Raw genomic sequence first — 16,465 nt, 5'->3', positions numbered from 1 at the left:
GAATGGCCTAGTCCAAGCCCAGACCTCAATCCAATTGAGAATCTGTGGTATGATTTAAAGATTGCTGTACACCAGCGGAACCCATCCAACTTGAAGGAGCTGGAGCAGTTTTGCCTTGAAGAATGGAAAAAAATCCCAGTGGCTAGATGTGCCAAGCTTGCAGAGACATGCAGCTGTAATTGCTGTAAAAGGTGTCTCTACAAAGTATTGACTTTGGGGGGGGTGAATAGTTATGCACGCTCAAGTTTTCTGTTTTTTGTCTTATTGCTTGTTTGTTTCACAATAAAAAGGTTGATATGGACATATAGGTAGAGATGAAATGACTAGGCAACAAGATAGATAATCTGTACGTGCTCTTGAGTGTTGTAGAGTGTACTGAGTATAATGTGTTCCCCTGCAGGGAGAGCCTGGAGACAAAGCTAAAGGGGAGAAGGGAGACATTGGACCTGCTGGACTGAGGGTGTGTGATACTGTAGAATCATAGATTATGAGCTGCAGCTGCTGATGATGGTGATGATGATGGTGATGATATCTAACGTGTCTGTCCTCCCCAGGGTATTGATGGCCCTCAGGGTCCCCCCGGCTCCACAGGATTGGTGGGTCTCCCAGGCACCAAAGGAGAGAAGGTGGGTGACGCCCTCATTATCAAATAACCTTAGCATATTAGGCTTACGATCATTGCATGTCATGGTTTTTCATGGTCTTGGTCATGGTGGTACTGATGCGTTCAATAATGTGTGTGTTGACAGGGCAAGTCTGGGGAGCCTGGAATGGATGTAAGTATGAAATAGTGTTTTTGAACTTTGACCTACCAGACTATGTGACTGGGGAATTCACTGCAGCCCACACTAACCTGTTCCTCCCTCTACAGGGTTTCCCAGGCCTGATTGGAGAGAAGGGAGACCGGGGAGACAGAGGAGACAAGGTGGGAGGAGCATGTTCTTCCCTTCTCTAGCCCACAGTTCTGCTATTATGCATACACATCACAATCAGTGCTGCTGCACCTGTATGCTTACCTGCCATCATTGAAGCAGGTCTTGTCAATTTAAAGTTGGTGGGTTAGCCAATACATGTTCGAAATCCCGTTTTCCCTCATCAGTATTTGAAGTCTCTGTGATGTGACAACCACTATGCTAGTCTACATCATTCACCCTCCCAATCTGGGGTCAAAGTCCCAAAGTACCAATAAACAACCATTTGCTTTTGTAAGCTATGCCTTTAACGCAAGTAATAAAGATAAATGAAGAAAATATGAGTGTCTAAGGTTAGCAAATTACTAATCTCATGAACTTTGTTTCTAAGGCTACATATATTTATATGAGCTAGTTGAAACCTTTTTCGCGAGGGTAGCTCTTATAAAACTAGGGTTGCAAAGGGAGGGTATATTACTGTAGTTTACCAGTAAACTACCAGAATTTCGGTATCTTTCAAATATTTTATGTAATCTATCACAAGACATCTAATGGCCCTTTTGGGTACTTCAGATTATCAGAGGAGTCTGTAATTACTCTGGCCCTCTTTCTGGCCTCATCACATGTAAAAAATATATGAAATATGAATTGATTTTAAATAGAAAATGACAAAGCTGCTAAACATTATGCTAAATACAAACCGTCAATTTAGGGTGTGTCCGTACATTCAATCTGGAGTGCCAGAGCGCACTTAGTGTGCTCTCAGAGTGTTCAGAGCGCACTCTGGCTGAGGAGTAGGGTTGATCCGAGCGTTCTGACCTCACAACGGCAGTCAAGCACCCAAGCTAACTGGCTAACATTGGCTAGCTTGCTTGCTACTTCCAGACACAAATGAGAGAACACCTCACTGACCATTTTTCTCACCATAGCAGAGCTGGTTAGGATGTTTTCATGTCATCCAGAGCATTGGTGTCTGTAACTGTGCTGCTGGCAACGTTTACTGACACTGGCCATATTCAACAGGTGTTGAGCATTCAGCGTTTGTAAATTCAGTTATTCTGCGCTCTGGCATACTCAGACGAGAGCGCCCTGAAATTGGAGTTAATAGCCAGAGTGAATTTATGAACGCACCCTTAGTGAATACCTTTGGTGATAATATGAGAGTTTCAGCATGAAGTATACTTTATATATTTTTTTTAACACTTGTTTATTTTACTATGTCAATATGTATTTGTTGTCTATGTTTTGGCGTCAAACTGGCGGAAGTTGTGAAAAAAGATAATAGTCGGATGATTTGGGGAGGTAATTGAAACAATGCAATTGATTAGATGCTTTTTCATTAATTAGGTTATTTTCTCTTGAACCAATTGTCCTTTCTATTAGAAACTGGTTTAGCTCAGCTACAGCATGGTGCTCTATTCTACATGCCACTTCTGCATAGCTGTCTTGCTGGACTGTTGGTCTCTTCTGATTCAGGTGTTGTGCTGTTAGCATGGGGGGTAGTGGGGTGAGGGGGTGCTGTCCACTCTGCAAGGGGCCCGATGGTGCAGGGTGGTGTTGGACACTCTGGATGGGGCCCGATGGTGTAGACAAAAGATTTAAGTGCTTTTGAACAGGCAGTAGGTGCCAGGCGCACCGGTTTGAGTGTGTCAAGAACTGCAATGCTGCTGGGGTTTATACGCTCAACATTTTCCCGTGTATCAAGAATGGTCCACCACCCAAAAAACATCCAGCCAACTTAACACAACTGTGGGAAGCATTGGAGTCAACATGGGCCAGCATCCCTGTGGAATGCTTATGACACCTTGTAGAGTCCATGCAGCATCAGGTTGTTCCTCATTACACATCAAATATTTTTCACATCTTCGACATAGGAATCATCGCAAAACCTCTTGCATGATCGCTTATACACAATTTTAGGTCCAGTCTTCGGAACTTAGTTTTTTCTAGATATGCCTATTATATTATGATCAATACATCCAATGGGTGTGGATACTGCTTTAGAGCAGATTTCTGCCACATTAGTAAAGATGTGATCAATACTCGTGGATGATTTAGTTCCTGTTCTATTTGTAAATACGCTGGTAGGTTGACTGATAACCTGACCCAGATTGCAGGCATTGGTTACAGCTTGAAACTTATTTTTGAGTGGACAGCTTGATGACAACCAGTCAATATTTAGGTCACCCAGAAAATATACTTCTCTGTTAATATCACATACATTATTGAGCATTTCACACATATAGTCCAAAATACTGACTTTTCGCACTCGGTGGTCTATAGCATCTTCCCACAAGAATAGATTTTAAGTGAGGCAGATGAACCTGTAGACATATTACTTCTACATCATCTGACTTGAGATCCTCTCTCAGCCTAACAGGAATATGACTCTGGACATACATACAAACACCTCCTCCATTTGCATATCTATCTTTCCAATATATTCTATAACCATGTATAGCTACTACTGCATCGTCTAAGTAATTATCTAAGTGTTTCAGAGATGGACAGAATATGTATGTTTTCTGATGTTAGTAAGTTATCAATTTTATGAACCTTGTTTCTCAGGCTACATATGTTGATATGGCTATTTCTTTGTCCTTTTCTGGGTTGCTATTTTTAGTGATATTCTGAGAGGCTGATCCGAGGTAGACATGTCAGAGTAGTGTTGGGTTAGGTACTCTGAAAATATACTTTATCAAGCCACCAACTACTTCACACTGGAAGAAGTTGAGCTACAGTAAAGCTACCCTTAAGGGAAATATAGTTGGTTAGCTGAAGTTACTTTGAAAAAGTAGTTCACTACATTAAATCTACCTCGTGAAAAATTACCATATCTAAATCTGAAATGTCATATAATAAAAATGTTGTGGGGTTTTTGCGCGAAAAGTCTATATTTTTGGTTGAAAATATAGTGTTTAGTTCCAGTAGTTCCCTTCACCATTGCAGGCAAAAAAAAATATTGACTACTTAAAACACTACAAAGATTATAATTTAGTTCAACTTCAACCAAGGTACTGCAACATGTCGTTGAATTACTAGTTGAATTGTATTTAGTGGAACTACTCCCCAACACTGCATGTCTGACCCCTCTCTCTCTCTCTCTCTCTCTCTCTCTCTCTCTCTCTCTCTCTCTCTCTCTCTCTCTCTCTTCTCTTTCCCTCTCTCTCTCTCTCTCTCTCTCTCTCTCTCTCTCTCTCTCTCTCTCTCTCTCTCTCTCTCTCTCTCTCTCTCTCTCCTCTCTCTCTCATTTCTCTCTCTCTCTTTCTCTCTCTACAGGGTGACCGGGGGACGGTGGGGAAGAGAGGTCTGAAGGGTGGTAAGGGGGAGCAGGGTCCTCCTGGACTGGACCAGCCCTGTCCTGTGGTATGTCACACTCAACCGTGACCTTTCATCCATGGGCCTATGGACATTTAGCTCCTTTGACCCAGACTTGATAAAATATGCAACAACTTTATTTAATTACAATTGTAGATACTTTACTATTTACTTTTTTCATTTCCATCTCTATTTCTATGATTTCTTACTACAGTGCCTTCAGAAAGTATTCACAACCCTTGACCTTTTCCACATTTTGTTGTGTTACAGCCTGAATTGAAAAAGCATTATTAAATTGCGATTTTTTTCCCACTGGCCTACAGTACACACAATACCCCAAAATGTCAAAGTGGAACGTTACGTTTTTTGACATTTTTACAAATGAATCAAAAATGAAAAGCTGAAATGTCTTGAGTCAATAAGTATTCAACCCCTTTGTTATGATGCCTAAATAAGGTCAGGGGTAAACATGTGCTAAACAAATCACACTCAAGTCACACTCTGTGTGCAATAATAGTGTTTAACATGATTTTTGAACGACTACCTCATCTCTGAACCCAACACATACAATTATCTGTAAGGTCCGTCAGTCGAGCAGTGAATTTCAAACACAGATTCAAACACAAAGACCAGGGAGGTTTTCCAATGCCTCACAAAAAAGGGAACCTATTGCTAGATGTGTAAAGAAAGTTATTAATTACACTTTGGATGGTGTATCAATACACCCAGTCACTACAAAGACACAGCTGTCCTTCTTTACTCAGTTGTCGTAGAGAGGAAGGAACCGCTCAGGGATTTCAACATAGGCCAATGAAACAGTTACAGAGTTTAATGGCTGTGATAAGAGAAAACTGAGGATGGATCAACAACATTGTAGTTACTCCACAATACTAACCTAATTGGCCGAGTGAAAAGAAGGAAGCAAATCCAATACAACACATTACTGAGTACCACTCTCCATGTTTTCAAGCATAGTGGTGGCTGCATCATGTTATGGGTATGCTTGAAATTGTTAAGGACTGGGGAGTTTTTAGGATAAAAAATAAATGGATCGGAGCTAAGACCAGGCAAAATCCTAGAGGATTGGCGAACAGTTGCAATGTAGTCCGCTACTCGTGTGTTTTCCACCAGACGCTGGGAGATCATTTCAACTTTCAGCAGGACAATAACCTAAAACACAAGGCCAAATCTACGCTGGAGTTTTCTTACAAGGAAGACGGTGAATGTTCCTGAGTGGCGCGAGTTACAGTTTTGAATTAAAACTACTTGAAAATCTATCGCAAAACCTGAAAATGGTTGTCTAGAAATGATCAACAACCGATTTGAATGAACTTGAAGAATTTTGAAAAGAATAATGAGCAAATGTTGCACAATCCAGAGGTAGAAAGCTCTTACAGACTTACCCAGAAATACTCACAGCTGTACTCACTGCCAAAGGTGCTTCCACAAAGTATTGACTCATGGTTGTGAATACTTGTGAAAATTACATTTTTATCTTTGTTGCAGAAATGTATAAAAATATGTTTTCACTTTGTCATTATCGTGTAGTGTGTGTATATATTTTTTTAATCCATTTTGAATTCAGGCTGTAATACAACAAAATGTGGAATAAGTCAAGGGGTATGACTACTTTCTGAAGGCACTGTATATGCTATTCTGTGTCTATGGGGGTAATGTACGTTCAGAGTGTGTGTAACACTAGGTTGGCTCTTGCTGACAGGGTTCTAGTGGGACTAAAGGACTTTCTGACGAGGAGGTACAGTCCGCTCCTCCCCCTCTTCCTCCTTCTGGCCTCGAGGCCTCCTGTCCTTTGGTACAGTATCTCTACCTGTTTCCACCTTTCCACCTCTTTCCTGCATTGTGTGTCGGCCTTTTTCCCTTTTCTATCACATGCACTATTTCCCTTAGTCCGCTGTCCTATTCCATTGTGTGTTTGCTATCTGAATTCTGTCTTTTCATTTTACATCAGTAGGCAGGATGGTCACAGGAATCCGTAGATCAGTATAATTCCAGCTCCATATTGTTGTTTTTCTTATAAAGATTGTGCTGAGTTGTGTTGTCGTCTTGGTGTGGTTGTTGGTTGTTAATGTGCTGACTTGCATGTGGGATGGTATTGTGCTTTTAGAAGCTAAAATAACGATGTATGCTGATGATTGCACACTCTACACATCAGCACCTACAGCCAGTGAGCTCACTGAGACTCTTGGCAAGGGGTTACAGTCAGTGTTCGAATGGGTAACGACCAATAAAACAGGTCTTAAATACATCTAAAAACCAAAAGCATTGTATTTGGTTCAAAGCATTCGCTTAGACCTAAACCTCAACTGGAGCGGTCCATAAAGGGTGTGACCGTTGAAAGAAGTTGAAAAAGTTGAACTTCAAGGAGTAACATTGGATAGCCAGCTATCATGGTCAAGACATATTGACAAAGTTGTTGCGAAGATGGGGTGAGGTATGTCTGTTTTTTTACACAAACGCCACCTGTACTAGTTGTTGAGGCTCTGATTTCTCCCATCTTGATTACTGTCCAGTAATATGGTCAAGTGCAGCAAGGAAAGACCTAGCGAAGTAGCAGCTGCCTCAAGATAAAGCAGCACGCCTCGGCCTTAACTGCACACATAGATCTAACAATAACAACATGCGTGATAGTCTTCCATGGCTGACGGTTGAAGAGAAATGGACGACCTTTCTTCTAGTCTTTTTAAGAGACGTGTGTGTGTTGAAAATGCCGAACCACTTGTATAACCTATTTGCATACACCTCAAACAGACGTACATACCTCACCAGACACACCACTATGGGTTTCTTCACTGTACCCAAACCGTAAACAGATTTAATGTGTCACTCAGTTATCTATAGCCATGTCATCGTGGAATGCTCTGCCATAAGAGGCAAAAAGCAAGTTTAGCTTTAAAGAACAGATTAAAAAAAATATTGTATCACAGCAGCTCTCCTCTTTCTAAATATCTAATTTAACTGTATATATGAATATGTACAGTATGAACCGTGTGTAAATAGTATTTTTGTTGTTTCTTGGTGTCTTTCCACGATATAACTCTTATTTCATTATATGTGTTATTATTATTATTATTTGCTCCTATGCTGTATATATACAGTGTATATACAGTGTATATTGAATTTAATGTCCTTGGCTATAACTGTTCTGTACTTTGTCATGTTATTTGTATGTTTTATGTGGACCCCAGGAAGAGTAGCTGCTGCATGTGCAGTAGCTAATGGGGATCCTAATAAACTCAACTAAAATGTAGTGTTTTCCCCCTACATTACGTGAAACTGCCCCACTGACCACCCCTCTCTCTTGTTCTCTTATCCCCAGGGACAGGATGGACTGCCCATACCAGGATGTTGGCACAAGGTGAGTGGGGGTAGATTCTAACACCCAGGGTTGCTTAATACCTGCCTGAGTTATATGTAGTACATTCATTCACAACCACATGCAATGTGATGAGGGTACATTCTCTATCAAACCAGAGCTTCAAGGTAATAAACAATGAACAACAATGAACAATGCAATGTTCATTGCCCAACTTAGATTATTTTGACTGTGCCAATAAGCATGTATTAAACCCAATGTATAAATGTTATTGGGGTGTGAGTACGATTATAATATGTATGTTATATAATCATCCTCTTATGAGTGTGATTATAAGATGACGAATGAAGCATGTATTATAGAGCTGTAGTGATTTGCTAACATTAGCGTTGTTCTTGACCTGTGACCCCCACTAATCCCGACTCTCCTTCTCTTGCAGTGATGACTAACATCAAGCATGGCCACTGTACATATTGATATGGTATATATTGCAACTGAATACTACATCGCATTTATGTTCTTTTTTGCCTTTTTATGGAAACGTTTTATATAATATATAGACATTTTTTGTTTGTTATTTTGAGTCAACAATATTAACCAGACCGCATATATCGATCGATACAGATATTTTTTGTAAACATAGACTCTGGATATAAAGTAAAATGGAGTCAATGAGACACAGACATCTTTGAGAAACATCAAGACAGAGAAATAAAGCAGCAAACAGACTCCCAACCTAACGGACATACAGACACACGCTGGAAAGTGGATGGATAGGGAGAGTGGTCTTACTAATGAGGTCTCGTCTGCCATATTGCTGCCTGGTCATTCATTTTGCATGGGAGTGTGTGCTCGCGCCGCCCTGCTCAACCCCACGGATGGACAGACCTCCTGGTGTGGTAAATGGAGGAGTGTTGGTCAGTGCTCTTCTCCTCTCTCTGTTTTTTAAAGGAGGAGAAGGAGGAGGAGAGGAGGAGACAGAAGCTCAAACGCAAGCGTCTCGCTCTCTCTCTACCCAGAGGGCCTGGAGGACAGAGGACAGACAGTCATGGGAGCAAAGAGGACAGACAACCTCTATTGAGAGAGTCATGAAACAGTTCCGTGCAATTCAGTTCATTGAAGAATACTGAGATCCTGCATTATGGAAGAATACCACTAGAGGGCGACACAGAACACTTCATTTACACTTTCACCTGAAGAGGAATCTCACCCATTGGCTGTTGTAGTTTTTTACCACACTCACAGTTGGTTCTGGGCTACAGAGGCAAGGATTTACCTATGATTGCACAATAATAATAATAATAATATATGATGTCTGTGGATTCACCCGACGGATATGATGAAAGTGTTTTTATGATATGGAATATGACAATTTAATTTGTTGCTCTTCTTTACTTTAGTGTTTCCATTTAATAAAGTGCATGATCAACAAGTCACATCATTATATATAGTAGCTTCCCCCATACCAGCACACAAAGGCAATAAGTTACTGAGGTATTTACTTTGCAAAGAACAATCTCTAACAGTCTTTCCATGTAAAATGCCACACGGCATTGTTTCTTTATGCAGATGGTTTTTTTTTGTGAGTGGGTGACACTACTGGGAGTGATGACAAGTGTGATGTTTTATTTGATTTTATCTAGTTCAGTTACCTTTGCATTCCTGTGCATGGACGTGTTTGTATAATATACAGATGCATACTAAGTTCATTGTGTTAAATTCAAAGTCAGAACTGAAGGAGCCATTTGCAGTATTAACAAATATGGAGTAATCCATCAATGAAGTTGAATATGAAGTTCATTTGAATATTAAGTCACTTTGTGATTTTTATTTGGCATTCATCAGATGCCAATGAGAAATATCACATCAGTATTTTCTGACAGTGTTGACAGTACAGTGTTGAAGACGTATATTTAAGTATTATCACTTAACCTTAGCTAAAGAGACATTTAGATGAAATACTGTTTTCTCAACAACAGTATGAATTCTTGCTGCTGACTTAAAATTGTATTGTTTGTTTTTCTTAACCAACGAGTTTAGTCATATAAGACAAGAGTTCACAGACTGAAGTACAATAATGTACCCAAAGTCATTGATTTAATAATAGTTTTACTCATTGATCCACATTGACACACCATGACAAAAAGGTCATCATTGACGGTTGGTTTAACTATACTTACTTGTTTTTTTTTTTTATACATTATCACATCATGAATGACATTTTTTCTGATTTACATGTTTCTTTTCTGACTTTATGGATTGTCTTTTGGAGATGTATCTTCTTGGTGCTCGATCACTCTTTCTGACTTTATGAATTCTCTTTTGGAAATCTATCTACTTGGTGCTCGATCACTCTGCGTTTCTGTTTTTCTCAAGTATTCCTGTATGGTCCACACACACACACACACACACACACACACACACACACACACACACACACACACACACACACACACACACACACACACATACACATACACATACACATACACATACACATACACACACACACACACACACCTCAATTTCAATGTCAAGAGCACATGGCAGATAAAAGTAACTTGTCTTGTGGGTTTCACTATAGCACATTTATGCTATTAAGATAAGATAATAAACAACTAGTTCATTATATTGTACTTTATTAATGTACCATTTTCAGTATTTTAATTCACAAAGTGTTATATTTGAAACTGGCATGTAGTGCACAATCATATTTGTTGTTTCCTTCAACCCTCTCATTTAAAGGCCCAGTGCAGTCACTGTGAAAGTGTGAACACATTTTATCAGTGTTATTTCCTAATAGTTCCTGATTGAAAATACAATCTACACAGGACCTTTCTATTCTGCAGGTTTTCATGGGCGGGAGGTTGGTAAATTGGTTAATAGACCAATACAAAGTAGACTTTAAACCTCTCCCCATTTTAATTAAAATCTATTACAGTAAGGTATTTAATTGTTACCAAGAAATGATTTGATATTGATTAAAAAAACATCTGCATTGGGCCTTTGATGTTGGATATATGCAGCAATGTGTGTTGTACACTACCTTAACAAACTGGTGTTTCTCTGCAATATTACAGGTTTATTTCTTTGGCAGATATCCTCAGTTTCTCATTTAATTAAGGAATAATTGCCATCCATTGGTGACACAATGTCTCAGTACAGTTTAGCGTGTTTTATAACAAAAATATTACAGTATTAGGTCGATTTTATGAGTTTGTTTATTTGGTTGTGTATTTGGTTGTAAAATAATTAAGCTATTTTTGTAACTGCTATCTTTATCTTTGTATTATGTCAAATCTGGTCAACTCAACATGTAGACTGAAATAAACTCCATAAAATATACTGTTACCTTCTTGAACCTCTTCCGGTCATTTGTTCTTAACAATCCTCACTCATATTTCAAAAATTGTAGGAAAAATAAAGTTATATAATTAGGAGGAAAATGTATTTTGCATTGGGAATAGTAGGCCTACTGCATTATTCAGAGCAAAGGACCATAATGCATTCTGACAGCAATCATTAGGCCAGGGGTTACAATCTTGTTCTGCTTGCAAATCCAAATTGACCAAAGAAAAATATAGGGGATCCCACGTGAAATGTTTTCTTGCCTTTTTGTTTAATAAGATTACAGACTTTCTCAAGGGACACCACTTCAATATAAGGGACCCCAAGTTTGAGAACCTCTGCATTAGACCTACTAATATTTCCAGAATGCATTGGAATAAAATACCTTCTGTGGCCTATTTCATGGCACACCTTTACAGCACTTACATTTATGTAACTGTAATACAATTTTGGGATACATTTTTGGGGATTACCACCATCCATAACATGATTGCTACAATTATAACTTTGCAAATGTCTCTTTAATCTTTCTAAGAATATTATTCTGTTTGACATGGAAGAAGAGTAAAATCCAGGTAAAAATAATAATAAAACACACGGGCATGAAAGGGTTAAAACTGTCTTCCCAGTGTACTCCGCGCGCGATCGACCCCTCAAAGGTTCTGCATCCGGGTCTGAACTTCCTTTTTCTCTGTGCCTAAATGTGAGAGGACCTAGGGAAACCTAGCCCTCAAACTAATCTATATCCATCCTTGAAAAAGGCACACTAAAACTTCGCCGAAATGACTGAGCAGATGACAGTAAGGGGCACCCTGAAGGGGCACAATGGTTGGGTCACCCAGATCGCGACTACCCCTCAGTTTCCCGATATGATTCTGTCTGCATCCCGAGGTAAGCGCTTCTCAGCCCGCTACGATGGTCGGCGATATGGCTAACCCCAAGCATGTTACCTTGCTAAATTGATGTGTAGCCGCGACTGCTTAAACAATTTAAATCATGAAAGTGAGCTCAATCAATGTAGTGGGAGAGTCTTGCGTCAAACGCAATGTCTAGTGGACAAACTACTCTACAAGTAAGTTATGTCTGATTGCTAGCCCTTGAGATCAAACGTCGCCTGCTATTTCCCGACACCACATCCACGTGCACCGCCAAGTGGACAAAATGTTCAGTAGGCTAGCAATGAAAAATGCATTTCTAGACCTGACAATTGAATTGTAACTACCATAGCAGTCTATTAAAAGTTTGTTTTGAGGAAGCTATGATTTTCCTTGTCTGTCGGTAATTGTTGAAGGCAACATACCGGTAGTTGCCTGGCTAGCTAGCTTCCCATACTTAACGCGTCGATAGTTGGACAGCTTGCATGGCAATGTATTTTTTGCTTCTGTCAACTGACCATGTTACATTAGTTAGCTAGGCCTACCTATGGTTGTTCAACTGCAATCTCTACCATTCCATAGTTTTTTTATTAATTTTTTTATTTAAATGTATAATCACCATTTCTCTTTCAGATAAGTCTATCATTATGTGGAAGCTGACTCGTGACGAGACCAACTATGGCATCCCCCAGCGTGCCCTGAAGGGACACTCTCACTTTGTGAGTGATGTGGTCATCTCCTCAGATGGACAGTTTGCCCTGTCCGGGTCCTGGGATGGGACGCTCCGCCTTTGGGATCTCACCACGTAAGTCTAGGGTCGTGGGGTGATGGTTTAGTACCATACAGAGGTCTAAATTGTGTGCAGGCATCTGTACATCTGATTCTGGTCTGAACTGAAGACTAGGATTAGTTGGCTCATTTTGTCCTGGGTGGTTCATTGCTGAGCTGGAACAAAAGCCTACAGACATTCTAGGACGAGAGTTATCTGCCTCTGCCAACCTGTTTACACCCCTCCAGTCATATCAGGTCAGTGAGGATGAGGTTATCAATCCAACCATTTGGGTACAGGGGGTTCACCCCTGGTGCATAAGCCCAGGGAGGAAATGTTGGTAGTTTCATATCATGCTGCAGACATGAGATGCAGTCAAAATGCTGGTTCTAAAGTGATGAAACTTCCAATGCCGTCTGTATCCTTGTGATGATAAAGAGGCTGTTTCTGATTGCAACCTGCGCTTACCTGTGAAAGATGAGAGGTGGATATCAGAATCATGTGCTGCCTTGGTTTCAATGTTGACTTGAACAACGCAATTACAACGGTTATTAGTCATCTGTAGTATGAAGATTTACACATGGACTCAACGGTTCTCTTCCTCTCCAGTGGCACCACCACCCGTCGCTTTGTGGGCCACACCAAGGACGTCCTGAGTGTGGCTTTCTCTGCCGACAACCGGCAGATCGTGTCTGGCTCTCGGGACAAGACCATCAAGCTGTGGAACACCCTGGGAGTCTGCAAGTACACCATCCAGGATGAGAGCCACTCTGAGTGGGTGTCCTGCGTGCGCTTTTCCCCCAACAGCAGCAACCCCATCATTGTCTCCTGTGGTTGGGACAAGATGGTCAAGGTACGGACAACGCTGCATACAGCACAAGTGACTCACTAGGACAGTTGGCTGCGTATATTATTAAACGAAGCAGAAGTCTTGATACTTTTTAAAGGGTTTGGTTACTGTAGATGTAATAAATCAAGCTCTCTGTTTAAGTGTTTTCCTGCTTTGCCCTGTGATTACAATGTGACATAATCACCCTGAGCCTCGGCTCTGACGACAAGTCCTGCAATGATGACGGGTACAGGAACCAGGCTGCAAATGTGTTAGACATTGCACGCTTGAAATGGTTCACCTCCAATGGGTATTTTTCTTATCAGTGTACCCTGACACATGGCCTTCCCCACTGTTCTGTTTCTAGGTGTGGAACCTGGCCAACTGCAAGCTGAAGACTAACCACATTGGCCACACTGGCTACCTGAATACAGTGACCGTCTCTCCTGATGGCTCTCTCTGCGCTTCTGGTGGAAAGGTATGATGAATGCACCCTGCTAATATTTGCTATTACATTATAGATTTAAGGTTGTCACTGTTCACCTGCAGTTTCTGCCTTAATCTGATCTGGTCAAATTCAATAAAGGTCTGTGGTTGATGTAGTAACTTGGTGATAGTTCTTGGCGTTAAATATGGTGTTGCAAAGTTATGATGGAAATTCTAATGCCGTCTGTTTCACTATGATGATAAAGAGGCTGTTTCTGAACGCAACCGGCACTTTTGAAAAGTAATTTAGTGTACTCAAACCTGCCTACCTACATTTGCCATTTAGGGTTGTTGATGGTTCGTATCCCCAGTGAATGGCCATGGACTACACTTAATTGCATGCCCAAGTTGCCCTGCAAAGCAAGAATGTGCATTTGCATTGTCCATTGGCTGACATTTGACCCCGAATCCCATTCTCTCCTCCCATAGGACGGTCAGGCCATGCTGTGGGACCTGAACGAGGGCAAGCACCTGTACACCCTAGACAGTGGTGACAACATAAACGCCCTCTGCTTCAGCCCCAACCGCTACTGGCTCTGTGCTGCCACCGGCCCCAGCATCAAGATCTGGGTAAGACTCCTACTCTCAGAATACATCAGCACTGACTGCAGTTGGCTGGAAAGACGGTTTGGTGTTATAGTCTGTAATCTACATTAGTCAAGGAGCAATGATGGAAAATTCCAATGCCATCTTATTTCTATGATGATAAAGAGGCTGTTTCTGAGCTCTGCTAACTGCGTCCTTTTCTGAAGCCATCTGTTGGACCTTTCCACATCAAAGCTATGCTCATAAGTCCCCTTCTCCTCCCTTCAGGATCTGGAGGGTAAGATCATTGTGGATGAGCTGAGACAGGAGGTTATCAGCACCAACAGTAAGGCCGAGCCCCCACAGTGCACCTCTCTGGCCTGGTCTGCTGATGGACAGGTACGTCCCACAGAGCTACGCTAGAACCCTGGGTTTACTTCTAGAACACGGTCGTGTTATTTCAGTCTGCTCTCAGAAAGTAGTGTCTCTGCTGGGTTGTTTGTTGCCTTGCCCTGTGATTACAAAGTGACATTTATTGCCTGAGCTTTGGCTCTGATGACAAGTCCTGCAATGATGATGGGTATAGGAACAAGAGTAGTACATATTCATGCAATGTCTAGCACTTGGAGTCAACCCTAGTGGGAGCATTATACTTTAATATATTGTCAATGGCTTCTTTTTTGGAACTTCTGGCCATTTTCTTATTCTTTCCTTCTCTTTTAACAGACCCTGTTTGCTGGCTACACGGATAACCTGATCAGAGTGTGGCAGGTTACCATCGGAACCCGATAAGGACCTTTTCACATTTGATGATGAATAAAAGACAGTTTTAAATGAACTTAGTTTGAGTGACTTTGAATATGTTTGCACGATGTGTGGCGCAATTTTAATGCAGACATATTTTGTTGACCTTTTGTTATAATTGGGTTGTGGTTCTGTGATTAATGGGTGCAACATATTTTCACATATTTGAGAAGATTTGTAATTGTCACAGTCAACGTGTTACTGAGCTTCTGCGTTTCTCCACTTGCCGTCAAGAGGTCTACATCTCTTGCCGTTGTCGGTATCCTAGCAACAATGCGAACATCGATGGGACTGAGCAAACCTCTTCGAAAAGGTTTGTAAACTAGGAAACTGACACTTTATTCAATTTCGGCAGCTTTACTATGGGTCTTCCTTGTCAGCCTGTAATATGGTAAACGTTATCCCATTACCAATTTGAACATGTTGCAAACTTACGTCATATTCGCGTCATCAGATTTTGCACTGGCGCCAGTATTAATCTGAACCAGGCGAGATTGAGGGGGAGTTTGCACTACAAGAGCGAACGTTATGACAAACGCGTAAGAATCAGACGCCCGCTCCTCGGATTTACGTGGAGAGAACTCTTGGATTGCACAAACCTGACGCTATACACCACACTGAGAATATATCATTCTCAGCTCTGGGTTCACTGTTACAGGTTGGTGTACAAAGTTTATTTAGACACGCAGCACAGCCGTTGAACAACAAACATTCATGCTGCCCATAGCATCGCCACTAGCCAGTTTGTGACATCAGTGGCGGTCAATGTGTAAATACAAAGGGGGTGTTGCCAAAGTAGAGGCTACTGCTGAAAATTTATGGATGTCGTCTCTAGGCAATAAAACCGAACAATACCAGAGTAATGAACCAAAAGGAATTGATGGACATTGGCAAATTTGATTGGATGATTGTGTGCGGCGCTTCGGTTTGATCCTCAGGCAAACTCGACATCTGCTATGTACACTTAACATGATTCACTGTGATCGTGTGTCTGTCTGTGCAATTGCTCTTTGACAAGAGTCCGGAGCAGTGCAGTGACTGTTGAGCAGTATGGAAAGCTGTTCTTCCCAAGCCTAACGGCCTTCATGAGCTCTGGATTTATCGCCCACTGGAAGACCTGTCCAACTGCACCAAGGCCAGGGAGACACCCAGAATGGTCAGTCAGAAGGTAGAGGATTGGGTTTCCAGCTGTCTTCTAACCTCTTCTCACCCCAAATGGAAGATATTCACTGGCTGTTTTTACTTGCGGTTCTCTAAGTGTGGTTT

General features: G+C 41.2%; 2 protein-coding genes across 2 annotated transcripts in view; both read left to right on the top strand.

The window, feature by feature from the left end:
* col23a1a (collagen type XXIII alpha 1 chain a) overlaps positions 1-10,914 on the top strand; it is a 57,107-nt gene extending 46,193 nt beyond the window's left edge. The window contains exons 21-28 of the mRNA XM_070444106.1: positions 401-460; positions 555-626; positions 750-776; positions 872-925; positions 4,191-4,277; positions 5,950-6,042; positions 7,567-7,605; positions 8,515-10,914. Coding sequence (XP_070300207.1) covers positions 401-460; positions 555-626; positions 750-776; positions 872-925; positions 4,191-4,277; positions 5,950-6,042; positions 7,567-7,605; positions 8,515-8,655 — 573 coding nt within the window. The 3' untranslated portion in view covers positions 8,656-10,914. The remainder of the gene's footprint in view (positions 1-400; positions 461-554; positions 627-749; positions 777-871; positions 926-4,190; positions 4,278-5,949; positions 6,043-7,566; positions 7,606-8,514) is intronic.
* A 665-nt stretch (positions 10,915-11,579) lies between these two features.
* rack1 (receptor for activated C kinase 1) lies at positions 11,580-15,233 on the top strand. The gene is made up of 7 exons (XM_023989551.2): positions 11,580-11,802; positions 12,420-12,591; positions 13,165-13,408; positions 13,752-13,862; positions 14,300-14,440; positions 14,684-14,794; positions 15,122-15,233. Exons 1-7 carry the CDS (start codon positions 11,694-11,696, stop codon positions 15,185-15,187), a joined length of 954 nt encoding a protein of 317 aa, XP_023845319.1. The 5' UTR covers positions 11,580-11,693; the 3' UTR covers positions 15,188-15,233.
* The last annotated feature ends 1,232 nt before the right edge of the window (positions 15,234-16,465 follow it).

The sequence above is a fragment of the Salvelinus sp. IW2-2015 genome, linkage group LG6.1 (genome assembly GCF_002910315.2).
Source record: "Salvelinus sp. IW2-2015 linkage group LG6.1, ASM291031v2, whole genome shotgun sequence".
In the NCBI taxonomy this organism is placed as follows: domain Eukaryota; kingdom Metazoa; phylum Chordata; class Actinopteri; order Salmoniformes; family Salmonidae; genus Salvelinus; species Salvelinus sp. IW2-2015.
This window is presented reverse-complemented; position numbering and strand designations above follow the sequence as displayed.